General features: G+C 49.7%; 3 protein-coding genes across 3 annotated transcripts in view; 2 read left to right on the top strand and 1 right to left on the bottom strand.

The window, feature by feature from the left end:
- Positions 1-23,772, top strand: part of LOC126964058 (putative POM121-like protein 1) — a 27,771-nt gene extending 3,999 nt beyond the window's left edge. The window contains 7 exon segments of the mRNA XM_050806913.1: positions 5,827-5,900; positions 9,817-9,914; positions 9,916-10,998; positions 11,000-11,074; positions 11,077-11,963; positions 18,232-18,328; positions 23,582-23,772. Of these exon segments, the coding sequence (XP_050662870.1) occupies positions 5,827-5,900; positions 9,817-9,914; positions 9,916-10,998; positions 11,000-11,074; positions 11,077-11,649 (1,903 nt within the window). The 3' untranslated portion in view covers positions 11,650-11,963; positions 18,232-18,328; positions 23,582-23,772.
- SPECC1L (sperm antigen with calponin homology and coiled-coil domains 1 like) overlaps positions 1-27,994 on the top strand; it is a 343,168-nt gene that overhangs the window by 163,111 nt on the left and 152,063 nt on the right. The window lies entirely within an intron of this gene.
- Positions 23,113-27,994, bottom strand: LOC126929703 (breakpoint cluster region protein-like). Its single transcript, XM_050746304.1, has 5 exons — positions 26,786-27,994; positions 25,596-25,730; positions 24,547-24,652; positions 23,909-24,071; positions 23,113-23,207 (listed from the first exon to the last, which is right to left on the bottom strand). Exons 1-5 carry the CDS (start codon positions 27,072-27,074, stop codon positions 23,118-23,120), a joined length of 783 nt encoding a protein of 260 aa, XP_050602261.1. The 5' UTR covers positions 27,075-27,994; the 3' UTR covers positions 23,113-23,117.

Below are 27,994 nucleotides of genomic sequence, written 5' to 3'. Positions count from 1 at the left end.
TAGTAGAGACGGGGTTTCACCATGTTGGTCAGGCTAGTCTCGAACTCCTGACCTCAGGTAATCCATCTACCTCAGCCTCCCAAAGTGCTGAGATTACAGGCATGAGCCACCACACCTGTCCCAAATTGCTTTTTCAATGGCTGACATCTGATCTGTGGGCCCTGCCATACCTAAATAATAATAAAACCTTTATTTTAAAGCACTATTCTCTAGGAATAATTCTGAATGAGCCCAAAGATATATGTATCAGATGGTCACCTCAGTGAAGTTGACAATAGTATAAAATAAGAAATGATTTGAATGGCTAACAATAGTAGATGGTTAAATAATTTAAGAGTATTATACTATGGGATGCAATGTAGCTGTCAAAAAGGTAGAAAAATTGTTTTTAAATGTTTGTGTAAATGAAAAATGGTTCACCACTTCCTGTGAAAGAAGAGGGATCCAAAAATTTTTATTTCCCCCCTCCAATTATCCTTAAAAAAAAACAGTGAAATAAAGTTTTTAAAGCTACAAACCCACACAGACAAACTGTGGAAGAAGAGATGACAGCATTTTGGACACCAGAAGGCCAACTTTTTTGAGACGGAGTTTCGCTCTGTCTCCAGGCTGGAGTACAATGACGCAACCTTGGCTCACTGCAACCTCTGCCTCCTAGGTTCAATCAATTCTCCTGCCTCAGCCTCCCAAGTAGCTGGGACTACAGGCACCCACCACCATGCCCAGTTAATTTTTTGTATTTTTAGTAGAGGCAGAGTTTCCACCATGTTGGCCAGGATGGTCTCGATCTCTTGACCTCGTGATCTGCCCACCTTGACCTCCCAAAGTACTGGGATTACAGGCATGAGCCACCATGCCCGGTCAAGAACTAGTTTTAGAACAGAGAAAGTAAATGTTAACTCATGGAGAGAAAGACACCATCATTCACCTATGCAATCAGAATAGACAGAAAAGCCTCCCTGGGTTTAGAGGTACTAGATACCTGTGAAAGTTTGAGTATAGGTATCCCCTACTTACGCCCATGGGGAGTGCACCTCTCCCCTTGAGCTCCACCCCAAGGCCACCTGCAGGCTTTCTGTCTCTGCCTGTGCTAGAACTGGGCTGACCTCAGGAACTCATTGATTTTGGATCAGCAATTCCAAATCTGAGAAGCTGTCTGTCACAAGTATGCTTAGTTGCCCATACTGATATATGCTCAGAGGCGTTCATTATAACAGTCTTTATGGTGGGTGAAGATGAGAAAAACCCAGGCTATCTCTTGGTGGTGGTGAATGTTTTAAAATACAAACCAACAGAAAATAACACTTCCCAAGGGAACATTCTTACAGTGACTATGACCTAAAACTTGTAACATTCATCACCTCTCAAATATGGTGAGTATATTTAATATATGGTAGCATTGTGAACTCATTAAGTATTTGCATAATTATAAATAGAAAACACATGAAAATAAAAGGAAAGGTTACAATATAAACAAACAAATGTAATATTTAATTCACTGCTCTGATTAGCAGTGCACTTATTTATATCGGTAATTGAGTTTAAGACTATATGCATGCTTTTTTTCTTTGTCTCACATTTTTATTTTTAAAATAAAATTGAATATATTTAAGTGGACAGCCTGTTTTGATTTATATATATGAAAATCTACATGTGTGTTTGTATATATGTACCCTACATGTGTGTTTGTATATATATACACACATAGTTAAAAATTACTACGGTCAAACTAATGAACTCATCTATCTTCTCATATAGTTAGATGACAGCACTTGAAATACACTCTCTTCACAAATTTCCAGTATATATTATTATTAACTATAATCACATAACTGCAGCTTTGTACTCTTGGACCGACAGATCCCCTTTTCTCCCACCTCCCTGTCTCTGGTAACCACCATTCTACCCTACTTCCATGTATTAAACTTTTTAAGATTCCGGCCAGGTGTGGTTGCTCACGCCTGTAATCCCAGCACTTTGGGAGGTCAAGGCAGGTGGATCACCTGAGGTCGGGAGTTCCAGACCAGCCTGACCAACATGGAGAAACCCAGTCTCTACTAAAAATACAAAAAATTAGCAGGGCATGGTGGAACATGCCTGTAATCCCAGTTACTCGGGAGGCTGAGGCAGGAGAATCGCTTGACCCCGGGAGGTGCAGGTTGCAGTGAGCTGAGATTGTGCCATTGCACTCCAGCCTGGGCAACAAGAGAGAAACTCCATCTCAAAAAAAAAAAAAAAATTAATAATAATAATAGAGTACCTCAACACTCCACTATAATGAACCCACCACTGTCGTCAATGGGCAGATCATCCAGACAACAAAAAAATCATCATTTAAGCTGCACTCTATACCGAGTGGACCTAACAGAAATTTACACAGCTTTGTATGACTCCACGACCTCATAACGCACATTCTACTCAGGAGCACATGGATTATTCTCCAGGATAGGCTATGTGTTAGGCCGAAAAGCAAGTAATGGCACATTTTTAAAAACTGAAATCATATCAACTATCTTTTCTGATCACAGTGGAATATTACTAGAAATCAGTAACAGCAGGAATTTTAAAAATTGTACAAATACATGAAAATTAAAACATGCTCACAAACCACCAATAAATGAAAAAATTCAAAATTCATTGAAATGAATAAGGGAAAGTAAAAATTAATTGAAACAAGAATAGAAACACAACATAACAAAACCTGTGGGATGTGGCAAAAGCAATTGTTAAGAGATAAAGTGCATAGCTATAAATGCCTAATCAGTAAAGTAGAAAGATTTCAAATAGCCAACCTGACAGTACACTTCAAGTAATGAGAAAAGCAAAAAAATTAAATGCTAAAATTCATAAAAAGAAACACATCATGAAGATTAGAGATTTTAAAAATATAAACTAAAAAAAAAATTACAAAAAGACAAAAGAACAAAGAAGTGGGGGATTTGTTTTTGAAAAAAAATTGAAAAGCTGTAACAAGACTAGGAAAGAGAGAAAGAAAACTGCAGTAAAATCACAGATGAAAAAGGAGACATTACAATTGATAACACAAACACAAAGGATCATAAGAGATTCCTAAAAAACCTATATATAAACAAATTGAAAAATCTAGGAGAAATGGATAAATTTCTGAAAACATAGCAATTTCACAAGCTAGAATAATAAAAAACCCAAACAGACTAAGAATGAGTAATGAAATTAAAGCAGTAATAAAAATCTGCCATCAAAGAAAAACAGAAAAATTATGGTTTTACTGCTGAATTCTACCAAACATTTTTAAAAGAGGTAATACCAATTTTATTCAAAATATTCCCCGAAAAATGAAGAGGAAGGAGTACTTCCAAACTTGTTCTATGAGGTCAGCATTACGCTGCTACAAAACAAACAAACAAACAAACAAAAACAGACCAGGACACAACACAGAAAGAAAACCACAGGCAAATATCCCTGATGAACGCAGATGTAAAAATCCTCAAGAAAATACTTGGGGATTCATTGGAGGAATATGAGAATGATTCAATAAACACAAATAAATAAATGTCATACATCATATTCAGCGAATCATGAAAAAAACCATATAATCATTTCAGTAGATGCTGAAAAAATAAAATTAAACATTCCTTCATGATCAAAACTCAAAATGAGTACAGAAGGAACATAACACAATAAAGGCTGTATACGACAAACCCACAGCTAACATCGTAATCAGTGGGGAAAAGTTAAAAGCTCTTCCTCTAAGATCTTGTTCAAGTGTGGCTACTTTTACCACTTTCATTCATCATGGTCCTGGGAGCCCTAGCTAGAGCAATTAGACAGGAGAATGCAATAAAATCCATCCAAATTGGGGGGAAAAAAGTCAAATTGTTCCTGTTTGCAGGTGACATGATCATATATACATAGAGAACCCTAAAGATTCCACAAAAAAACCTACTAGAAATAATGAATTTAGTAAAGTTGCAAAATACAATATCAATACATAAAAATGAGTAGCACACACATGCACCAATAGTGAAACACTTAAGAAAGAAATCAAGAAAGCTGTTTCATTACAGTAGTTAACTCCCCCAAATAATGATACCTAGGGATAAACATAACCAAGAAAGATCCTACAATGAAAACTATAAAACATAGATCAAAGATATTAAAGCAGACACAAGTAAATGGAAAGATATCTCCTGTCCATGCACTAGAAGAATATTGTTAAAATATCTCTATCACTCATTGTGATCTACAGAATCAATGCAATCCATGTTAAACTACAGACATTCTTCATAGAAACAGACAAAAAAGATTCTAAAATTCACATGGAAATGCAAAACACCTCAAAGAGACAAAAGAATCTTGAAAAAAAGAAAAACTGGAGGCATCACACTTATTTCAAAATATACTACAAATCCATAGAAACTGCAAATCTATAGTATCATATCAAAACAGCATGGCACTGTCAAAAAAAGGGGCAGGGGGAGAGAGAGAAAGACAAATGACAGACAGACATAAATAAATGAAACTGGCCGGGCGCGGTGGCTCAAGCCTGTAATCCTAGCACTTTGGGAGGCCGAGACAGGCAGATCACGAGGTCAGGAGATCGAGACCATCCTGGCTAACACGGTGAAACCCCGTCTCTACTAAAAAATACAAAAAACTAGCCGGGCGAGGTGGCGGGCGCCTGTAGTCCCAACTACTCGGGAGGCTGAGGCAGGAGAATGGCGTGAACCCGGGAGGTGGAGTTTGCAGTGAGCTGAGATCCGGCCACTGCACTCCAGCCTGGGCAACAGAGTGAGACTCCGTCTCAAAAAATAAATAAATAAATAAATAAATAAATAAATAAATAAATAAATAAAACAAAATAGAGAACTCAGAAATAAATTCACGCATTTACAATCAACTAATTATTAACCTAGGCACGGAGAACACACCCTCTGGAATAACAATCTTTTCAATAAACTGTGCTAGGAAAACCCAACACCCACATGTAGAAGAACAAATCTACATCGTTATCTTATCATATACAAAATTCAACTCAACATAAAGATTTAAATGTAGGACCTGAAACTATGAAAGTACTAGAGAAGAAAACATAGGATAAATGCTTAATGAAATTGGTTAGGAGAAGGAATTTTCAAACAGACATCAAAAGTACAAGCAACAAAAGCAAAAAATAGACAAGTGGAATTACATTAAACTTAAAAGCTTCTGCAAAGCAGAGGAAGCAATCAGTGGAATGAAGAAACAATCCAGAAAATGGAAGAAAGTATTAGCAAACTATGCATCAGGCAAGCGGTTAATACACAAAAAGCAAGACTACTGAAAAGCAAAAATACAAGTAATCTAATTTAAAAATCAGAAAAAGATCTACCCAAAACCTTTGGTCCCCCACCATTATTTCCCCACCTTCTTTTCCCTACTGCTTTCGGCCCCCTCCCTCTCGCCACCCCTTTTTCTTTTGCCATCTACCCCAAAACTTTTTCCCCACCATTTTCCCCCACCAACTTTTCGCAAAGCCCTCTCTACTCTACCGCTCACCACCATCTTTTCCGCTCTCCCTTGCCACCCTCTTCCCCCGTCGCGCTCTCATCACCCTCTTTTGCTCCTGCATCCACCCAAAAACATTTTCCCTCATCTTTTCCCAAAGCTTTCTCCCCACTCCTGCTGCTCACCACCCTCTTTTCCCCCTCCATCTACCCAAAAACTTATTTTTCCACCATCTTCTTCCTCACCCTCGGTCTGCAACGCCTTCTCCTGCTCGCCGTCCTTTTTTTCCCTTTGACACTCACCATCCTCTTTACCCCTCCATCTACCCCAAAACTATTTTCTCCTCTCCTACCTCCTCAGCTGCGCTGCCATCTCCGTGGCCGCCACCAACCGCAGCGAGGGGAGGTGCGCTGTCACAGGCCCCAGTCTCCAACGTGGGGCACGTTGCTCTTCCATCTCCTCATCCTCTAGGCGGACAGGAGCAACTCTCCCTGCCGGCGGCCTTCCTATCGCTCCCGGGACGCTGCAGTCTCGGTAGCCGCCACCTACCACAGCGAGGCGAGGCGTGAGGAGAGCCACGGTGCCCGTGGGCTCCAGCCTCCGGCCTCCGGCCTCTAGCCTCCAGCCTCCGGCGTGTAGTACGTAGTAGGTGGCTTCCTAAGCTAGCACGGAACAGCTTGGCAGGCTTAGGCAGGAAAGCATGGCCTCACTCCCCACCTCAGCAGGATTCCTATACCGATGTTAGGCAATGGGGTTCCTGGACTACATGTTCTGATTGGATGAGAGAAAAACCTCTAGGCCTACTCTGATTGGACTTTATTTTCATGCTCAGATTGGTTGTCCTAGTGCTTGCTCTCATCCAATCAGAACATGATAGTAAAGTCCAATCCAGCTTGAGTTAATTTTTTCTAACGTGTAAAGAAGAGGTCTAGTTTCAGTTTTCTGCATAGACTCGCCAGTTTTCCCAGTACCATTTAATGAATAGAAGATCCTTTCCCCATTGCTTGTCAAAGATCCGATGGTTGCAGATGTGTGGTGTTATTTCTGAGGTCTCTGTTCTGTTCCATTGGTCTATATATCAACATCATTGATCATTAGAGAAATGCAAATCAAAACCACAATGAGATAACATCTCATGCCAGTAGGAATTGCGATGATTAAAAAGTTGAGAAACAATAGATGCTGGCAAGGCAACATTCATTCCTGATTAAAAAAATGCAAAACTCCACGTAAATAGAGGAGAATTTACTAAACTTGATAAATGGCATACATGAAATATCTGTAGCTATTATACTTAATGACATAAGACTGAATATTTTCCCCATAGGATCAAAAATGAGACAAGGAAATCCATTCTTATCACGATTGAAACTGCCTTTGCAAAATTGTGACTGAGACAGTGAGAGATCTAACTTAATCAACTCCATCTTGCTTCTAACCTCCAAGTTGTCCTTGCTCATTCCTGGGTGTAGACTGAACTAACTTCGGGAGAAACTTAGTTTATAGTTTATAGTTTAAAACAAAGACGGTAACAGCCCTTTCCCAAAGCAGACCTCCTTCTTGCTTGGGCACTAGATTGCCTTCATAGGACTCACATTAACCACAAGATTAGAAATTACGGTTTAGGAGTCATGCAGCTGAAGTCTAAAGATTCTGACCCTCCCTAAACTGCTCCTAAGATCAGTGCTGGAGAAATTTTGCGGACCCTGCACTTGATGGATCAGCTGGCACCATCCAGATGGATTAACTGGCTCATCTGATCTTGTGGCCCCCACCCAGGAACTGACTCAGCTCAATAAGACAGTTTCAACTCCCTTTGATTTCATCCCTAACCAATCAGCACTCTTGGCCCACTGGCTTCCCCCGACCCACCAAGCTGTCCTCACAAACTCTGCTCCTCAAATGCTCAAGGAGACTGATTTGAGTAATCATAAAAAAACTCCGGGCCGGGCACGGTGGCTCGCCCCTGTAATCCCAGCATTTTGGGAGGCCGAGGCGGGTGGATCATGAGGTCAGGAGATCGAGACCATCCTGGCTAACACGGTGAAACTCTGTCTCTAGTAAAAATACAAAAAATTAGCCAGGCGTGATGGCGGCCGCCTGTAGTCCCAGCTACTCCAGAAGCTGAGGCAGGAGAAAGCCTAGGGAGACTCCGTCTCAAAAAAAAAAAAAAAAAAAAAAAAAAAAAAAAAAAAAAAAAAACCAGACATAGTCTCACTCTTTTGCCCAGGCTGGAGTGCAGTGGCCTGATCTCGGTCCATCACAACCCCTGCCTCCCGGGTTCAAATGATTCTCCTGCCTCAACCGCCCAAGTAGCTGTGACTACAGGCGCGTGCCACCATGCCTGGCTAATTTTTGTATTTTTAGTAGAAGTGAGGTTTCACCATGTTGGCCAGGCCGGTCTCCAACTCCCGATCTCTAGATCCGCCTGTCCCGACCTCCCAAAGTGCTGGGATGCATGAGTCACCACGCCTGGCCTCCTTTTTTTCTTTTCTTCTCTTTTTTCTTTTCTTTTTTCTTTTTTTTTTTTTTTTTTTTTTTTTTTTTTTTTTTTTTTTTTTTTGGTAGACGGAGTTTCGCTCTTGCTGCCCAGACTGAAGTGCAATAGTGCGATCTCAGCTCACTGCAATCTCCACCTCAGCAGGAGAGCAGGAATCTTCAGTGATCCACTGGCAGATCTGCAGCCATTGTGCACCCCTCCTCTTACAATGTCTTTTTTGTGCGCGCCTCTCCTTCCAGTACCTACTGCAGGAGCGTCCCCCAGCCTCCCGCCATTGCCAGCAAGTGCTGAGATCCGCCATTGCACTCCAGCCTGGGCGACAAGATCGAAATTCCGTCTCAAAAAAAAAAAAAAAAAAAAAAAGAAAGAAAAAAAAAGGATGAAAATTTTGGAAAAATATGGAAGAAACCGAATGGATTTCTAGTTCAACTAAATCGTAATTATTCAGTATCTATTTTTTGCAAGAAACCATGTATTTCATGTCCACAGTCAGGACCACAGTCTAGCTCTCAAGTGTGGGTGTTTCCTAAGCAAATTGAAGAACACAGGCATAAAAGTGCATTAAGTTCATAACCATTTACCTCTTTTTTGCTGTTGTTTTTAAGACGGAGCCTGCCTCTTTCTGTTGTCCAGGCTGGAGTGCAGTGGCGCGATCTCGGCGCACAACCACCTCTGCCTCCCTGATTCAAGTGATTCTCCTGCCTCAGCTGCCTGAGTAGTTGGGACTAGAGGCGCGTGCCACCATGCCTGACTAAATTTGTATTTTTAGTAGAGACTCGGTTTCACTATGTTGGCCGGGCTGGTCTCCAACACCTGATCTCCGTGATCTGTCCGCCCGACCTCCCAAAGTGCTAGGATTAGAGGCATAAGCCACCACGCCCGGTCTCTTTTTTTCTTTTTCTTTTTCTTTTTTTTTTTTTTATTTTGAGATGGAGTTTTGCTCTTGTTGCCCAGGCTGGAGTGCAACGGTGTAATCTCAGCTCACTACAATCTCCACTTCAGCGGGAGAGCAGGAACCTTCAGTGATCCACTAGCGGATCTGCAGCCACTGTGGGCGCTTGTTCTTCCTGCGACCTTTGTGCGGGAGTCTCTCCTTCCACTACCTATTGCGTACCCACCCCCCACGTCCGCCTCGCGCCATTGCCAGCAGGTATCTTGCACAGGTACCTTGCCGCGCTAATCCGTTAAGGTCTCTCTGTCACTCGCGGCATTCTGTGCACGCCACCCACTCCCTCAGGTTTAAAAGATGCGTTGCCTGGCAACCAGCAGGTGCCTTTTCCGCTGGTATCTTGCCAGGCTAATCCGTTAAGGTCGCTCTATGACTCGCGCCGTTCTGTGCACGCGCACCCACTCCCTCAGGTTTAAAAGGCGCGTTGCCCGGCAACAGAAGAGACTGCTCGCTTAGCCTTCGGCCGAGTTGGCAGCTCGACGAGGACCTCAGAGCCCAGCTCTCGAGAGTTCAAGCGTTGGACGGTTCCCCACTGCTCCCAGGAGCGGTTACCTGGGCACTCTGTGCCCCTTATTCCTGTCCCGGCCTGCGGCTGAGGACCTGCCAGTAGGGCTCAGTTGCCTGGAGCCCGTTCAACCCATCCCCCAGTTCACTTTGCTTGTGGGATCTCCCCGTTGCTCCTGTCCCTGGACGGAGTGGCAGGCCATCCTACAAGTATCCAGACACTTGGCATCAGTGGTGTCAAGACAACTCCAAGAAGGTTTTCCGTGATCCTTCAAGCCCTGTGTTCCTTCCTGGTGATCCTGCCTTCAATTTGATTGTACAGGTACCACAGCAAGCCAGTGCTGTGTGCTCCAAATTCCAGAGCGTCCTGCAGCTCAGCCCCTGCACTGAGCACAAGGAATCTCTGTGGGGCCCGGAGCAGGGAGTCACCCCTTTGGGGCCCACAACACCTGGCTGTCCCCAGACTCGTGTCCAGGGAAGATCTTGTTGAGGGGACCTCAAGGAGAGCGGGGCAGGGATGCCTGAGCAGGACAAGGACCCCAGAGTCCAAGAGAATCCTGATGATCAGAGAAGGGTCCCCATGGTCACCGGGGATGCACGGTCTGCATTTCAGCCCCTGCGGGACAATGGAGGCCTCTCTCCCTTTGTGCCCAGGCCTGGGCCACTGCAGAGAGAACTCCATGCCCAGAGGTCAGAAGTCACATATAACCAGAGATCCCAGACCTCCTGGACGAGCTCGTGCACCAAACGCAATGCCATCTCGAGCTCCTACAGCTCCACGGGAGGCTTCCCGTGGCTAAAGCGGAGGAGGATGGGGGGGCCAGCCTCATCCCACTGCCAGCTGACCCTCAGTTCCTCAAAGACAGTGAGTGAGGCCAGGCCTCAGGCTGTCCCTTCGGGTCACACCCAGTGTGAAAAGGCAGCAGGTACAACACCAGGGCAGACACTCATCCCCAGGACTGGCTCCCCCAGATCCCAGGCCTCTAGGCCCCGTAGACGCAAGTTTCCCCTGCTGCCACGCAGGCGAGGGGAGCCTCTGATGCTGCCACCTCCATTAGAGCTGGGGTTCCGGGTCACTGCTGAAGACCTGGACCTGGAGAAGGAGGCGGCATTCCAGTGCATCAACAGTGTACTGCGGGGTGAGGCCAAGGCCATCTGGGACTGCAGACCCTCACGGCCTTCCCACGCTTTGTCTTCACTTGCAACAGGGACTTCTGGTCTGCCTGCTGTTTCTAAAGCACCCAGGATGGATGCACAGCAGGAGAGAGACAAGTCCCAAGACTCCCGGGGCCCAGTGGCTCCCCTAGCATCTGTTGCAGAGGCTCCCTCTACAGCTCCTGTGTCTAGGAAGAAACACAGACCACCAGGCCCCCTGTTCTCCTTCTCAGATCCCCTTCCTGCCACTTCTTCCCACTCCCAGGACCCAGCCCAGGTCACCTCGCTGATTCCTGCCCCTTTGCCAGCTGCAAGCATGGATGGGGGCATGAGAAGCCCAAGGCCTGGCACTTCTGCTCCTGCAGCTGCTGCAGCGGCCCCTCCACCCTCCACTTTGACCCCCACGTCGGGGTCCCTACTGAGTGGAGTGGATGGAGGCCCTTCACAGTTCCGGGCCTCAACCACAGGTGCAGCAGGTGCCCAGAGGTCAGAAGTCAGATATAACCAGAGATCCCAGACCTCCTGCATGAGCTCGTGTCCCAAACGAAATGCCATCTCGAGCTCCTACAGCTCCACGGGAGGCTTCCCGTGGCTAAAGCGGAGGAGGATGGGGGGGCCAGCCTCATCCCACTGCCAGCTGACCCTCAGTTCCTCAAAGACAGTGAGTGAGGCCAGGCCTCAGGCTGCCTCTTCGGGTCACACCCAGTGTGAAAAGGTGGCAGATACAACACCAGGGCAGACATTCGCCCCCAGGACTGGCTCCCCCAGATCCCAGGCCTCTAGGCCTCGTAGACGCAAGTTTCCCCTGCTGCCACGCAGGCGAGGGGAGCCTCTGATGCTGCCACCTCCCTTACAGCTGGGGTTCCGGGTCACTGCTGAAGACCTGGACCTGGAGAAGGAGGCGGCATTCCAGTGCATCAACAGTGTACTGCGGGGTGAGGCCAAGGCCATCTGGGACTGCAGACCCTCACGGCCTTCCCACGCTTTGTCTTCACTTGCAACAGGGGCTTCTGGTCTGCCTGCTGTTTCTAAAGCACCCAATATGGATGCACAGCAGGAGAGACACAAGTCCTAAGACTCCCCGGGCCCAGTGCCCCCCTAGCATCTGCTGCAGAGGCTCCCTCTACAGCTCCTGTGTCTAGGAAGAAACACAGACCACCAGGCCCCCTGTTCTTCTCGGATCCCCTTCCTGCCACCTCTTCCAACTCCCAGGACTCAGCCCAGGTCACCTCGCTGATTCCTGCCCCCTTGCCAGCTGCAAGCATGGAGGACAGCATGAGGAGCCCAAGGCCTGGCACTTCTGGAGCCAGTTCCAGCCCTGCAGCCACACCCACGGGCTTTGGGAGCAGAGAGCCAGCCCCAGCTCTGAGTTCCCTCAGAAGAAAACAGGTAAAGAGAAAGGCCCCGAGCACCACCCATGGCAATGGGGCATGAGGGGGCCTGAACACCAGGGGGCCCCCCAGGCTGAGCACATCCATGGTGACTGCAGGAACTGGCACAGGGAGCAACTCTGTTGGGTGGCACTTTTGTCTTTACTTTCCATCGCATCCCTGGGAGACCATTTAAGCAGACACCTCCAGTTGCAAGTCAGGGACCCAGTGCCACTGCAAACAAGGCAGGCTGCACGTGCAAGTCTGGGCCAGCCTCTGACCCTAGCAACCCCACTTCCCGCGTGGGCACAGCAAGGAGGAACCTGGCCTCTAAGGCTCCCTCGTGCACTGTCGGGGGTTCTGCTGGACACACGTCCAATGGGCCATCGTCCAGCTCATCCTTCTCCACATCGGGCTTTTGAGCCCGTCATAAATTCCTTGCCTAGAGTGAAGTCCAGAAGAGTTTTCTCCTTCCAGTGTTTTTGTAGTTTCGTATCTTAACATTCAAGTCTTGGATCTATCTCGAGGTGATTTTTGTATATGCTGAGAGATAAGGGTCTGGGTTCATTCTTCTGCATGTGGCTATCCAACCCTCCCAGCACCATTCATTGAAGAGGGTGTCCTTTCCCCAGTGTGTGTTTCTGTCGGCTCTGTCAAAGATCAACTGGCTGTGAACATGTGGCTGTGTTTCTGGGTTCTCTCATCTGTCCCATTGATCTAAGTGTCTAGTTTTATGCTAGGATTATACTATTTTGGTAACTACGCACTTGTCAAACATTTTGTAGTTGTAATTTGCAGTGTAATGGGATGCCTCTAGTTTTGCTGTTTTTGCTGAGGATGACTTTGGGTCTTTGAGCTCTTTTTTTTTTTAGTCCTTTTTTGTGAATTTTAGGACTTTCCAATTCTGTGAGTGGTGACATTGGTATTTTGGTCGGGGTTGTATTGAATCTCTAGACTGCTTAGGGCAGTGTGGTCATTTTAATGCTATGAATTCCTACCATGAGCATGAAATGATTGTCCATTTCTTTCTCTCCTCTTAAACATTTTCTCAGTGTTTTGTAGTTTTCCTTGTAGAAATCTTTCACCTCATTGGTAAAATTTCTCCTGTGGCATATGTTTTTCCATTTTGTTGCTATTGTAAATGGGATTGCCTTCTTAATTCTTTCCCAACCAGACCATTATTGGTGTGTAGAAATGCTGCTGATTTTTGCTGTTGTTGTTGTTGTTGATTCTATATCCTGCAAATAGCTGTATTAATTTATTTATCAAGTCTAGGAGTTTTCTGGTGGAGCCTTTACATGTTTCTAGATCTAAATCACATCTTCATCAGACAAGGATAATTTGATGTCCTCTTTTCCAATGTGGATGCCTTTTACTGTTTTCTCTTGCCTGATTGTGCGATGTCGAATAGGAGTGGTGAGAACCGGCATCCTCATCTTGTTCCTGTTTACGGAGGAAAATGCTTTCAACTTTTCCCCGTTATGTAGTAGGTTAGCTATGGCTTTGCCATATACAGTTTTTATTGTTTTCACGTATTTTTTTTTAATTTTTGTTTTTTGAGACAGAGTCTCACTCTTGCTACCCAGGCTAAAGTGCAGTGGCATGATTTCGGCTCACTGCAAGCTCCACCTCTGTGGTTCACCCATTCTCCTGCCTCAGCCTTCCGAGTAGCTGGGATTACAGGCACCCGCCACCACACCAGGCTAATTTTTGTACTTTTAGTAGAGATGGGGTTTCACCATGTTGGCCAGGTTAGTCTCAAACTCCTGACCTCAGGTGATCCACCCACCTCAGCCTCCCAAAGTGTTGGGATTACAGGCATGAGGCACTGCGCCCAGCCCGGCCATTTTCAGGTCTGTTTCTTCTATGCCTAGTTTGTTCCTTCTTTCAAGACGTGGTCTCACTCTGTCTTTCATGTTGGAATATAGTGGCACCATCAGAGCTGCAGGTTTGAACTCCTGGGCTTAAGCCACCTCAGCCTTCTGAGTAGCTGAGACTACAGGTGCACATCACCAGAGCAGGCTATTTTTTATTTTTATTTTTTTTTTGTAGAGATCTCTGTTCCTCAGGTTGGCCTTGAACTGTTGACCTCAATTGATCCTCCCAGCTCAGCTTCCCAAAAGCACTGGGTGGACAAGCACGAGCCACCGCTTGGCGCAGAGTCACATTTTAACATCCCATCCTCACTGCTGGGCTCAAGTTTTGGCAGCGACTGAAAACCCTAAAGGAGAGTTTCTGGTCAGGCCCGGCCCAGTCTGTGCATAGGAGGGGAATGGAAAAGTGGCCCGTGGATGGTTCTTCTGGAGAACTGGCCAGACAAGCACTGAGATGCCGTTTCCTGGAATACAGGGCTGTGTGATGTCCAGCCCAGCTGCCAGGTCCAGGGCCCTCGACACCGTCTAGTTTGGGAGCTCACCCAGAAGTGGCCTTGGTTGCCCAAAGCAGCTGGTCTCCCTTCCAATCTGGTCCCATTTGAGAAATGCAACTGGGCCCCGTCTTCCAGGAAACATTTCAGTGTGTGCCTGTCTTTGTCCCCGCACTGGCTGGCCTCTCTGTACCATGAGAACTTGGGTTATGCAAGGCTCGGCCAGTCAGCTGAGCATCACGAAGCAGCTCTCTTCTGTTCCAGTGAGGCCGACCAGGCTCCAACACCCCTGCCCCGGGTCTGACCGTTCTCCCCCTCACCCAGAAGTGACCCCCAACCCGATCCTGCTCCCTGTCTTCTGGCAGCTGCTCTGGGGAAGGGCATTTTGGCCTCAAGGGCTGAGCGTGTCATTTTCTGTTTTCTGTTTATCTTTCCAGAGCTGTTTGGGACAGCCCATGTGTCAGTCCATGTACTGCTTCTTTGGAAGGCAATCAGGGCTTTCTTTCAGGGGTGGGTATAAAAGTTCTTGTGGCTGGGTGCAGTGGCTCACGCCTGTAATCCCAGCACTTTAGGAGGCCGAGATAGGCAGATCACGAGGTCAGGAGATGGAGACCATCCTGGCTAACATGGTGAAACTCCGTCTCTACTAAAAATACAAAAAAAATTAGCTGGGCATGGTGGTGGGCACCTGTAGTCCCAGCTACTTGGCAGGCTGAGGCAGAAGAATGGCAAGAACCTGGGAGGCGGAGCTTGCAGTGAGCCGAGATCGCGCCACTGCACTCCAGCCTGGCAACCGAGCAAGACTCTGTCTCAAGAAAAAAAAAAAACAAAACAGTTATTGTGACATTTGTGTATGAAATCAGCCTTTGCTACATGGATAGGACCAGCACGCTTCCGCGGCACGACTCTGCAATCTTACTTATCTTTTTTTTTTTAAATTTTGTATTTTATTTATTGATTTCTTTTGAGACAAAGTATCACTCTGTTGCCCAGGCTGAAGTGCTGTGGCACAATCTCGGCTCACTGCAACCTCCATTCCTGGGTTCAAGTAATTCTCATGTCCCAGCCTCCCAAGTAGCTGGGACTACAGGTGCACATCACAACACCTGGCTAATTTTTGTATTTTTAGTAGAGATGGGGTTTTGCCACATTGGTGAGGCTGGTTTCGAACTTCTGACCTCAGATAATCAACCGGTCTTAACCTCCCAAAGTGCTAAGATTACAGGCATAGACTTATTTATTTATTTGAGATGGACTCTTGCTCCACTGCCCAGGCTAGGGTGCAGTGGCATGATCTCAGCTCACTGCAACCTCAGCCTCCCAGCTTCAAGTAATTCTCCTTCTTCAGTGTCCTGAGTAGCTGGGATTACAAATGCCCGTCACTGCACCTGGCTAATTTTTGTATTTTCAGTAGAAATGGGGTTTCACTGTCTTGACTAGGCTGATCTCGATCTCCTGACCTCATAATCCACCTGCCTTGGCCTCTCAAAGTGTTGAGATTACAGGCCTAAGGCACTGTGCCTGGTCACATTTATTTATTTGTTATATAGAGACAGTGTCTCTCTCTGTCACCCAGGCTGGTGTGCAGTGGCACCATGTCAGCTCACTGCAGCCTCTGCCTCTGGGGTTCAAGCGATTCTCATGCATCAGCCTCCCGAGTAACTTGGACTACGGGTATGTGCCACCAAGCAGGGATAATTTTTTCTATTTTTTTGTGGAGACAGGGTTTCACCATGTTGGCCAGGCTGGTCTTAAACTCTTGGGCTCAGGTGATCTGCCTTCCTCGTCCTCTCAAAGTACTAAGATTACAGGCATGAGCCACTGCGCCCGGCCTCTCACTACATTTAAATGATGCAGTGGTTCATGCCTGTAATTCTAGCACTTTGGGAGGCCAAGGCAGGTGGATCAACTGCGGTCAGGAGTTCAACACGAGCCTGGCCAACACGGGGAAACCTGTCTCTACTAAAAATACAAAAATTAGCCAGATGTGGTGGCATGAGCCTGTAGTCCCAGCTACTTGGAAGGCTGAGGCAGGAGAATCACTTTAACTGGGAGGTGGAGGTTGCAGTGAGCCAAGATCACACCACTGCACTCCAGCCTGGGTGACAGAGTGAGACTCCATCTCAAAATAATAATAATAATAAAATGCCTGATGCCAGGGCATCTCGGCCTGGGTGCCTGCACGAGCACAGCCATGTCCGGGCCAGGGCTGCTGGTCAAGGTCCAGCCCCATCTTGTCCAGCAGAAATGGAGCGAACTTGCCGGGCCCAGGCTAGGGTACAAGATCCCAGGATCTCAGCCTCTGCTCATGGATCAGCTCTGAGACCCTGAGTGAGCTGGGGGTGCTCTCTGCTCATTGGTTTCCCTGCTGTCAAGTAAAGGGATTGGATGAGGAAGTCTCATCAAGGTGGAATGATCCAGATTTGGGGCAGCAGTGAATGATCCCGCTCCCTGGGTCATGCCAGTGGTCCGGCCTCGGCTGAACACAGCCCCAACATCTGGAATGGGGATGAGGGGGCAGTCAACTCTTGCTCCTAGTAAGACAGATGCAATAGGGCTCTGTGGCTGAGCTGGGTGCATTTCCTTACACCTGTAATCCCAACCCTTTGAGAGGCCATGGTGAGAGGATTGCTTGAGGCCGGGAATTTTGAGAATAGCCTGGACAACATAGCCAGACCCCATGTCTACAAAATAAAAATAATCATAATAAAACAGGTCAAATGGCATACAGCTCTAGTCCAAGCTATTTGGCAGGCTGAGGCAGGAGGGTCCTTTGAGTCCTGGGATTGGAGGCTGCATTGAGCTATGATGGCACCACTGCACTCCAGCTTAGGTGACAAAGTGAGACCCTATCTCTAAAAGAAAAAAAAAAATGTCCTGTGAGCGTGGGTTTGATTTTCTTTTTTCTTTTCTTTTTTTGAGATGGGTTCACGCCATTCTCCTGCCTCAGCCTCCTGAGTAGGTGGGACTACAGGCGCCTGCCACCATGCCCAGCTAATTTTTTGTATATTTTTGGTAGAGATGGGGTTTCACCGTGTTAGCCAGGATGGTCTCAATCTCCTGACCTCATGATCCGCCCACCTCGGCCTCCCAAAGTGCTGGGATTATAAGCATGAGCCACCGTGCCTGGCCGGGTTTGATTTTCAAACAGGACCCAGAAGGTAGCAGACAGAGAGTGCAGTCACCCTTAGGTGCTGAACACTCAGAAATGGGCCAGCGGCAGCCCTCACCTCACCTGCAGACACCAGATTGGGCAGAACAGCACGTGGCACTCACAGCTCTTGCAACGAGAGCAGAACCCAGTGTGGACCCTTCTGCCTGTGGGAGGGGCTGCTGAGGCCTGCGGAGAGGCCAGGCTGGAGGCTCGTCCCCTTGTCCAGCCCTTGGTGTGGTCTCTGCCAGGTCCTCAGCCCACCAGTGCAGGGCGCCCCTGAGCCTGCAGTTGCCATGGGCCTGTCTCTACCCAGGACGTCCCCACACCCTCTCAGTGTCAGGGAAATGGTCATGGTGGCGGTGACACTCCCCAGGCAGGACTGTTGAGAGAAGCTGAGAAGGGTCACACTACAGGCAGGGGCCCGTGTGACAAGCCCCTCTCAGCCCGAGAGAGCTGACCAGGCAGCTCATGAGCAGAGCCACATCCTGAGAGTATGAGAAAGGTCCTGGCTGGGCTCAGCCACCTCACTGGCCACTGGCAACCTTTGTCGTGTGAGCCTTGCTCTCCTGGGGAGGCTGAGGCTGACGGCTGATGTGGGCATTGCTGAGGGTAACCTGTGGCCCAGTGGATGTGGCCGGGTCTCCTCAAGCTGCACTCAAAGGACCCAGGGTGCACGCCCATCTCCAGCCCAGGGCAGCTCCCCTGTAAGCTGGGTGAGCTACTGAAGCCAAGGCAGGAGGCGGCTGACAATACCTATGGCCCATGCAGAGGTGGTGGAAAGGCTGGACTCAGCAGCAACACCAAATCCCGGACCAAGCAGAAACCACCCAAGACTGAAGGGCTCATGCCAGAGCAGTGGCCACAGGTAAGAACCCAGGCCCAGGCTGTGTGTGGTGGGAGTCCTTCCTGTCCCAGGGCTCAGCACAGCAAAGGAAGACCAGCTGGGTCACCCTGGAGGCCATCTGTCCCTGTCCCACCTGCAGAGTCAGAACAGCCTCTCCCCAGTGGGGATCATCTTTCTCTGCCAAAGCAACAGTGGTCCCTGCCCCAACCAGACTGCCCCACTCTGTGGAGTTATGGCTGCGGCTCCAGCGTCCTAACGCTGCCCAGCTGGCACTGCCTGTGCTCACCCACACCCCCCAGGCTGGCCTTCCCTGCAGCCTGGGCTTAGCCACCTTGGCCTGATTGAGCATTGAGGCCTCCTGGGCACCCAGCCCCATCACTGCACCTGCTGCTTCCAGCCCCACCCCACCGGCTCAGGGGTTCTTCCCAGCGGCGCTGATCATGAAATCAACATGCACGCAAGTCGTCTCAGGGAACTTTATTGAAAGTGTTGGCAGTTCTTTCCCCCACGGTGGTGCATAGGTGGCTGAGCTCAGATTGCAGCTGCTAAGACACCAGCCACTTACCGAGAGAAAGCCAGGCTGCTTCAAACCCAGGGCCCGAGGCAAAAAAGCATCACTTCTGGTCAGGGAATCTTGAAGCCATGCCTTGTGGGAGGTTACACTGGCATCTAGGCCTTTGCCTGCATTGCAGAAGGAGAGCCGGGTCCCCTCCTGGAGAATGCTGCATTCCCCATTCTGACCCTCCCTAAACTGCTCCTAAGATCAGTGCTGGAGAAATTTTGCGGACCCTGCACTTGATGGATCAGCTGGCACCATCCAGATGGATTAACTGGCTCATCTGATCTTGTGGCCCCCACCCAGGAACTGACTCAGCTCAATAAGACAGTTTCAACTCCCTTTGATTTCATCCCTAACCAATTAGCACTCTTGGCCCACTGGCTTCCCCCGACCCACCAAGCTGTCCTCACAAACTCTGCTCCTCAAATGCTCAAGGAGACTGATTTGAGTAATCATAAAAAAAACTCCGGGCCAGGCACGGTGGCTCGCCCCTGTAATCCCAGCATTTTGGGAGGCCGAGGCGGGTGGATCATGAGGTCAGGAGATCGAGACCATCCTGGCTAACACGGTGAAACTCTGTCTCTAGTAAAAATACAAAAAATTAGCCAGGCGTGATGGCGGCCGCCTGTAGTCCCAGCTACTCCAGAAGCTGAGGCAGGAGAAAGCCTAGGGAGACTCCGTCTCAAAAAAAAAAAAAAAAAAAAAAAAAAAAAAAAAAAAACCAGACATAGTCTCACTCTTTTGCCCAGGCTGGAGTGCAGTGGCCTGATCTCGGTCCATCACAACCCCTGCCTCCCGGGTTCAAATGATTCTCCTGCCTCAACCGCCCAAGTAGCTGTGACTACAGGCGCGTGCCACCATGCCTGGCTAATTTTTGTATTTTTAGTAGAGGTGAGGTTTCACCATGTTGGCCAGGCCGGTCTCCAACTCCCGATCTCGAGATCCGCCTGTCCCGACCTCCCAAAGTGCTGGGATGCATGAGTCACCACGCCTGGCCTCCTTTTTTTCTTTTCTTCTCTTTTTTCTTTTCTTTTTTCTTTTTCTTTTTTTTTTTTTTTTTGTAGACGGAGTTTCGCTCTTGCTGCCCAGACTGAAGTGCAATAGTGCGATCTCAGCTCACTGCAATCTCCACCTCAGCAGGAGAGCAGGAATCTTCAGTGATCCACTGGCGGATCTGCAGCCATTGTGCACCCCTCTTCTTACAATGTCTTTTTTGTGCGCGCCTCTCCTTCCAGTACCTACTGCAGGAGCGTCCCCCAGCCTCCCGCCATTGCCAGCAAGTGCTGAGATCCGCCATTGCACTCCAGCCTGGGCGACAAGATCGAAATTCCGTCTCAAAAAAAAAAAAAAAAAAAGAAAGAAAGAAAAAAAAAGGATGAAAATTTTGGAAAAATATGGAAGAAACCGAATGGATTTCTAGTTCAACTAAATCGTAATTATTCAGTATCTATTTTTTGCAAGAAACCATGTATTTCATGTCCACAGTCAGGACCACAGTCTAGCTCTCTCAAGTGTGGGTGTTTCCTAAGCAAATTGAAGAACACAGGCATGAAAGTGCATTAAGTTCATAACCATTTACCTCTTTTTTGCTGTTGTTTTTAAGACGGAGCCTGCCTCTTTCTGTTGTCCAGGCTGGAGTGCAGTGGCGCGATCTCGGCGCACAACCACCTCTGCCTCCCTGATTCAAGTGATTCTCCTGCCTCAGCTGCCTGAGTAGTTGGGACTAGAGGCGCGTGCCACCATGCCTGACTAAATTTGTATTTTTAGTAGAGACTCGGTTTCACTATGTTGGCCGGGCTGGTCTCCAACACCTGATCTCCGTGATCTGTCCGCCCGACCTCCCAAAGTGCTAGGATTAGAGGCATAAGCCACCACGCCCGGTCTCTTTTTTTCTTTTTCTTTTTTTTTTTTTTATTTTGAGATGGAGTTTTGCTCTTGTTGCCCAGGCTGGAGTGCAATGGTGTAATCTCAGCTCACTACAATCTCCACTTCAGCGGGAGAGCACCACCTGTGGTGGTGGTTTTACCACCACACAGGCTTTTGAGGCAGGAGCTGTAAACCCAAAGCGACCATCAGCTCTGGGGCCCTGTGGGAGAGGAGCACTTTTAGAACATGGAAAAGTGTGGTCATCCCATCATTAGACAGCACACATCCTACGTAAATAAAAAGTCGCACGGGGAAGGAGGTTGGAGAGGGAACAAAAAATTGGTACAGACACTGATAGATTGGTTTCCAGTTTCAAGGCGACAGATGCACATCATGAGACCAGAGGAGACCGAGACAAGGGCTGGATTTGGCTTTTCTAAGAAAGATGTGTTTCCTTGCAGGGCTGGATGGTCACTGAGACAGAGATGGAAGCCAGGACAGGGGAGCTCACAGGGCCCAGATAGGTACAGAGAGCAGAGGCTCCTGTTCTGTCCTCACCACCCATGAGGGTGACACTGCTTGCAAATGGTGGCCGTGCTCTCCCAGCAAGAAAAAAGCAAAACAAAATCCACACCGCACACAGACACGGACAGAAAACCTTCAAATGACTCTGTTTTCTGCTCCCTGCCTCACCAGGTCCACAAGCAGAGAGGAGTGTCAAGTGCACGGCCCCGCTGTCAGCCTCCCCGATGAGCTGCAGGCTCAGCAGGAGCTGCCCATTGACACACAGGGGAAACCCACTGCTTCCACCTTGGGAGCAGTCACCAGACAGAGCCACACTGGGTGCTGGTGTCATCCAGGGACCCCACACACTCTCTTGAATTCGATCCTGCTTCCCTCTGGGCAGCTGCGTCCTTTCCTCCTGCAGGACCGTCTGGAAACTCGGCTCTGCTCTCCCTTCTCTCCTCCCTCTGCCCCAAAGCCCTCTTTCTAAAAAAGTGATGCAGTGTTCATGGGGTTATTTCTTGAAAATACTTGGCGGCCTCCACGCTTCCGTTTTCTTTGAGCCAGGTGGTCAGGAGGATTTACAAAGAATGCCTGGGCTCCCCCGCAGGTGCCGGCAGAGGGGGTAGCGATTGGTCCTGTGCCTCCACCTGCTCTGGGAGGGAATCTTCCATCTCTAGGACTGGCCCCTTCCTAACCCTCCATGTATCCTGTTCTCCAGACTTCGGAACCCCACTCCTAAGAGCAGTGGGGCCAGGCGCTTAGAGGAAGAGCAAATGCTGCCAGGACACGGATTATCCCCAGAGTACATTCCAGCATTGTATTAAGTATCTGGATCTGTTAGGAAAAAAAAAAAAAATTAGAAACTATGCATAAAACTTGAAAATATTCAAGTATCAAAAGGTTATTTAGGATTAAAGTTTTAAAACAAGTCATCAGCAAGCTGCTACCAAGTGGAGACTTTTACAAAAGTTGAGCGAGTCTGCTGAGCTGAGAGGACAGAAATGAAGTCACCTGTGCTGGGGCAGGGGCAGGGACACCTGGGGCAGGGAGTGTGTGGGCAGAGAGAAACCAGAGAAGTCCAGGTCTGTGGAAGCCAAACAGGAGAGCGTGCGCCGGAAGGGCGGTCAGGATCAGGGGACGAGGTCGCTCTCCCTGGAGAACGAACCCTAAAGTGCGTAGCCTGGGACTCCCTCCCTAGGGGTCCTGTACCCCAACATTTCACAGCCTGCCTGGAGCTGCCTTCCAAGGAGGACAAACATGGCAACAGAAGACCCATTTCTGCACAACAATCCTTCTGGAAAGAAAAAGAAGCCAAGAATGGAGTCAAAATGCTACCCAGTGCTGACTAAGCCTCTCAAACCCTGTTCTAAATGGAGTGTGGTTTCTAAGTCAGGGAAATGGAAGAGGCCCCACCCACACAGGGACAGGGCCATGGCCCCACAGGATGAAGCAGCAGCGTTTATTCAAGATACAACAGTGAGGGAATCTGATCACATGCCCTTCTCCCTTGAGAGGGCGTATCTTGACAAGTGATCCAGTAGAAACCTTTTAAACTCTATAAGTTAAGTTCATAAAAGCCACTGTCTTCAACCCTGTCTCCCAGGGCCAGGCCTGGACTCTCAGATGCACTGGTTTGGCACGCCCTCAAGTGGCCACATAAAAAAAAACACAGTCTGAGGGCAGCCTGGGGTTTTCAGACTTGGGTGGGATCTGCCAAAGCCAAATGTCCTTCTGCTTTGGGCCGCTGTCTCTTGGCAGACGGCCTGACACTGAGGCCCAAGGATGCCTCAGAAAATCTTGATTCCCACTCTATGGATGGCCTGATTAGCCAGAGGTTTCCAGGCTGTCTGTCCACCTCCTGGAGATGGACTGGGGCCTTTAGACTTCAGTGGAGAAGGGGATGCTCTGTCTCTTGCTGTCCGGGGCAGGGATGGCCTCCAGCTGCAGGAAGTACAGCAGCACCTGGACCTGCCCGGGCAGAGTGGGGAAGAGGAGAGCGGCTCAGAGGGGGGCTCACAGCAGCTGGTGGGGAGGTCTTTGGGGCGTAAGCCTCCAAGTCCACCTCAGGTGCTGGAAACCCCTGCTGGTGTCATGAACGCCTTACAGTGAGACGGGGGTGGGGTGGGGTCCTGACAAGGCATGACTTGGTAGGGGGGTGTTTATTTTAGAGATGCACAGGGCCTTGCTCTATCCCCCAGGCTGGAGTGCAGTGGCTCCATCATGGATCTCTGCAGCCTCTAACTCCTGGGCTCAAGCGATCCTCCTGTGTCAGCCTCCTAGGTAGCTAGGACTACAGGTGTGTGCCACAATGCCTGGCTAATTTTTCTTTGTATTTTTTCTAGAGATGGGGATTGCTACATTGCCCAGACTGGTCTCAAACACCTGAGTTCGGTTATCCTGCCTTGGCCTCCCAAAGATTACAGGCATGAGCCACCACACCCGAACACTTGAGGTGATTTTAAGCTTCCAGCAAAGTGCACCAGCAGGACCAGGAGGTGGCCTGGGCCCCCCCGCATCACTCCCATCCATGCAGACCTAGGCAAGTCCCTCTCTCTGGATCTCTGCCACCACTACATACAATGCAAGTAGAAAGTTGGGCAGGACTGGGGGTGGAGAAGGTAGAGGTCACGTCTGTCAGGCTGGGTGGGCTGGAGCCTGTCTTCCCATACCTGGGACATGATCTCCAAGGACCAGCTGTCAGTCATGATGATGGGCTGGCTTGGATTGGCAGGGAGCTTGCTCTCCTTCTCGGAGGGATGGAGCAGTGTGGGGCCAAAGACAGCGGTGAGGTTGTACAGGGACATCTTATTGACTGCCTCCTTCTCTGCCATACTGTAGAGGACTGAAACAGTGGGTGCTGTTTCAATACCACCACCGAGAGAAACAGAGGAGCTGTGCCATGCTGGAGTCCTCAGGAAGGGAGTGACCTCGACCTTGGCTGTGCTGCAAGCTGACTCCAGCCCTGGTACTTCCGAGTCTCAGCGGCCCAGGAAAAAGGGCCAGCTCTGGGCTGGTGGGGAGGTCTCCTCTATGATGTGACTGGGAGGGAAGAGGGTGGTTCAAGTGCACTGCTGGCCATGGCCAAAGCTCTGAGTTCTTTGTTAAGGCCACAGTGCAGAGGGAGGAGCGTGGCAAAGAGGAGAGGCAGGGGCAGGGGTGGCAGTGCTGCTAGTCCTTAGAGGCAGTAAGTGACTGCAGACAGGGGTCGGGGGAAAAGGTCCTCAGTCTGGAGGTCTGGTGGGAGCAGAGGGGCACCCCATGGCCTGGAGACCTGGAGCCCCCCGCAGCCATGGGAGAGCTGGGCTACCTTTTCAGGTGGTCCAGAAGGAAAAGGAAGGTGAGCAGGTTGGCCTCTGGCAGGGACAGCAGCAGGTTGAGCATGCAGCTCTCCTTTGCAACCGGGTCTGAAAGAGCTGCAGGAGGCGATGGGTTACTCTTCTGGGTCACAACCAGCCAGAGACCTCTCCCGAGGTGGTCACATGGAGCACCTGGGACATGAGTCTCTGCGCAGTTTAGGCCCGTCATCATCCCCACACCCACAGTGCTGGCTCCCAGTGAGGACCCTGTGAGGGGCACCTGTGTGGGATGTGAACCATCTGAACATCTTTTCTCTACCTCACAGGGGTCAGCAGCACCCAGCAAACAGCAGCAGGAGGAGCCGTGAGAACAGCCACTCATGGGCAGAGCTGCCCTTGGGCAACTCCCGCCACCACCCCCTCCCCAGGGGAGCCCAATGCAGGGGAGGCTTGGTGTGGAATGAAACAGGGGAGTGAGGGACACAAGGAGGTGGGAAGTGGGAGGGGGCCCCAGCCCCACCAAGTATGCAGAGACTCCCTCATCGTCCTGGACACCACAGGGTCATCTGCATGCTGGGAAAGCAGGTCCTCTGTGCATGGGCCTGGGGGCAGACCTGCCCTAAGGGTCATGTGGAGACTACAGGTGCTGCACGTGTCAGCGCCCGCTTTAGACATCAGCCTGCAGGTTGACTAAGGGTCAGGCCATGTTTGGACCCATGCTTGACTGGACCAGGACCCGTGGCTAGAGCACCTGGTCACCAGTGTTTAGCCCTGGTCTGCAGGAAGGAGGACAGCAGATTTTAGGACACTGCAGCACAGCAGTGCTGACCGTTTCACCCTCTTGGTCTCCTTGAGGAATAGGGACGGGGAGCCCTCTGGGGATGGGCGAGGTCTTCCAGGACAGGCTTGATTTTGGTCCCCTGCTTTCTGAGGTTGGGTTAAAACACCATGGCAGAGGGGGCACAGCTCGGGTTCCCACACGTCACTTTTCACAGCCTCCAATGGCAGCAGTGCACGTGGAGGAGACGTCTCCCACAAGGCCAAGGCCTCCAGTGCTCACCGATGCCCTCGGAGAAGTTAGGGTAGAACTCGTCAGTGAAGAGGGGCTGGGGCAGCTCACGGAAGTACAGCTTCAGCGTGCCTGCGATGCCATCCACGTCCATCTCACTCATCATCACCGACACGTCCTTGTTATCTGGAAAAAGCACGGAAATGCAGCGGCCTCCTTCAGGATCCCAAGTGAGTCTCCCACCATCCCAGCCTTGGCTAAAGCACTGTCCCTGCCACGCTGACCACTGTGCAGGTCCCTCCTGGGCTTTGAGCAGCTCATCTGACCCCTCCCAAGAGCTGTGCGTAGTTCTGTGTCTGCAGAGTTGATGGGGCTGCATGGGCATTCCCATTCCTCTCCCCTGCTTGGCCTGATGTGACGGCCAGGAGGAGGCCAGCACGGCAGGACACAGTGCCTGCGTGGGAATTGGGTAACTCTGCCCTGTACATAGCAACCACCCCTGCACCAGTGTCTTCTGATGGCAGGAAGGCTGTGGGAGAATCTGATTGGTTTCAGTGTTTGAACCGGTGTCTTCCTTTGGACCCAATTGGTCACTGGTGCTTATGCCCTCACCATAGGCCAGGTCTATTCTGGGCCCCCAGAGTGAGCTGAAACCACCACAGGGCCCTCCCAGGGGTGCTGAGCATTCTAGTGGTCCTGGTCAGGGTCGGTGGTGAGTGCTGCACAGAAGGGTCTGCAGGCACAAAATCCTGTTGCTTTGAGGATGCTGGAAAGGGCCCTCTGGGGTCTCGGTGCCCTCCCCTGGCATTTGAGGCAGGTCCGGGTCCTTCAAAGCCCGTGAGGGTTTGTGAGATGGAGGTGGAGATGCTACAGCCCCGGCCTGAGCTGGGTCCCATCAGTGCCCTCTTCACACCGCATCCTCACACAGGGCAGTGGACAGACCACACTGAGTCCTGGGCTTCCACCTCCTGTCCACCCCCAAGGCAGGAAGGCCAAGGCCCCACAGAAGCCCCTGGTTCACCCCAGCAAGTGGCATGAGTGGGTACGATGGTGTAAAAACTGGCTTCTATAGAAGCTTTTTCTACAACTCTTGTTTTCTCTTTTTTAAAAATAATAAAACAGTAAATGAAGAAAAGACACAGCGAAGGATGTGACATGCCCGGGCCATGGAGCGCTCTGAGATCTCATCGCCAACACCACCGCCCACACCTCCATCCCGTCCTGCGCAGGCCGACACTCACTGACGTCAAAGGCTGCCTTCAGTGCCTGGATGTCTGTGGCCACTCCGGACACGCGGTAGATGCCCACCTCCTCCATGCCTCGGCGCTCGAGCTCCTCCATGCACTGGCGTACGACGTAGGGCACCTTGGACCTCTGTCTCCTGCGGGAGGAGGAAATGTTCTCAGTGTCCTGACAGCCCTGCTTGGGCCACAACACAGGAGGCCTGCCCCCTCTCTGCATACCTGGAGGTGGGGTGAGGACGGTGACAAAGGCGCCCAGGTCTAGGGCTGCACACAGAGCCTTCTGCATGTCTGTGCTCCCTCTGCAAGCCCTGTCCTCATTGCATGTACTTTCTCAGGAACCTGTCAAGCAGCTAGAACCCTTGAGAGCCACACATGATCTTTGTGGGAAGGTCAAGAGGCCTGTCTAAGTAAAGTCAGAACAGGAAGGGCATCTGACAGATTCCAGGCCTGGGGTTAGCAGCCTGTGCCGTCAGCTGGGGGATCAGACCCAGTGTTGGTCCTGCCACCCGCGCTCTGTGTGAGAGGAGAATCCCTGACCCCTGCCCTGGGCCTGGACCTTAACACAAATCCGAGGAATGAATGAAGGGTTGCCTCAGCACCAGTGCTCCAAGTCCTGTGATGCTACGTGCTTTTCTCCTCTGAGTCTTAGCACTGAACAATTCCAATACTGCCACACAGGACACTAGAGTAAGAATACTTCAAAGTAAGCGCTGTGCTGAGGCTTTAAATTTACTTTCATTTTGCAACTAGATTTACCAGCACATCCAAGCTGCTTCTCAAGCCACCCTCATTAGCAGTGGTTATTTGGGGGAGCTGCTGCTGGAGTCCTCACTGCTCATGCCCAGAGCCCTCCCAGAGTGCTATGCAAGTGGCTGCTGTGCAGTTGGGGGTGGGGAGTGGTGTTTATACACAGAAAGGAGTGCAGGGTGTGACTGATGGAGGCCCCGGCCTACAGGACCTGCAAGTTCAGGGACCCAACTGGATTCCATCCTGGGGAAGCAAATGAATTCTCAGAGGAAGTGGTCTGTGTCTGCAAGAACTGCTCTCAAACCCAACAGGCTTCTCTTGGCAACTGACTCGTGACAAAGGGTTCAAGATCATTTGAAAAAAAAAAAAAAAAAAGGGGGAGCCGGGAGGCAGTGGGTCCTGGAAAAGTAAATTGTTTATTTTACAGTAAGAAAGTGATTAAATATATATATTTTTTAC

The sequence above is a fragment of the Macaca thibetana genome, chromosome 10 (assembly GCF_024542745.1).
Source record: "Macaca thibetana thibetana isolate TM-01 chromosome 10, ASM2454274v1, whole genome shotgun sequence".
NCBI lineage: Eukaryota > Metazoa > Chordata > Mammalia > Primates > Cercopithecidae > Macaca > Macaca thibetana.
The sequence above is the reverse complement of the archived record's forward strand: the minus strand, read 5'-3'. Positions and strand labels throughout refer to the sequence as shown.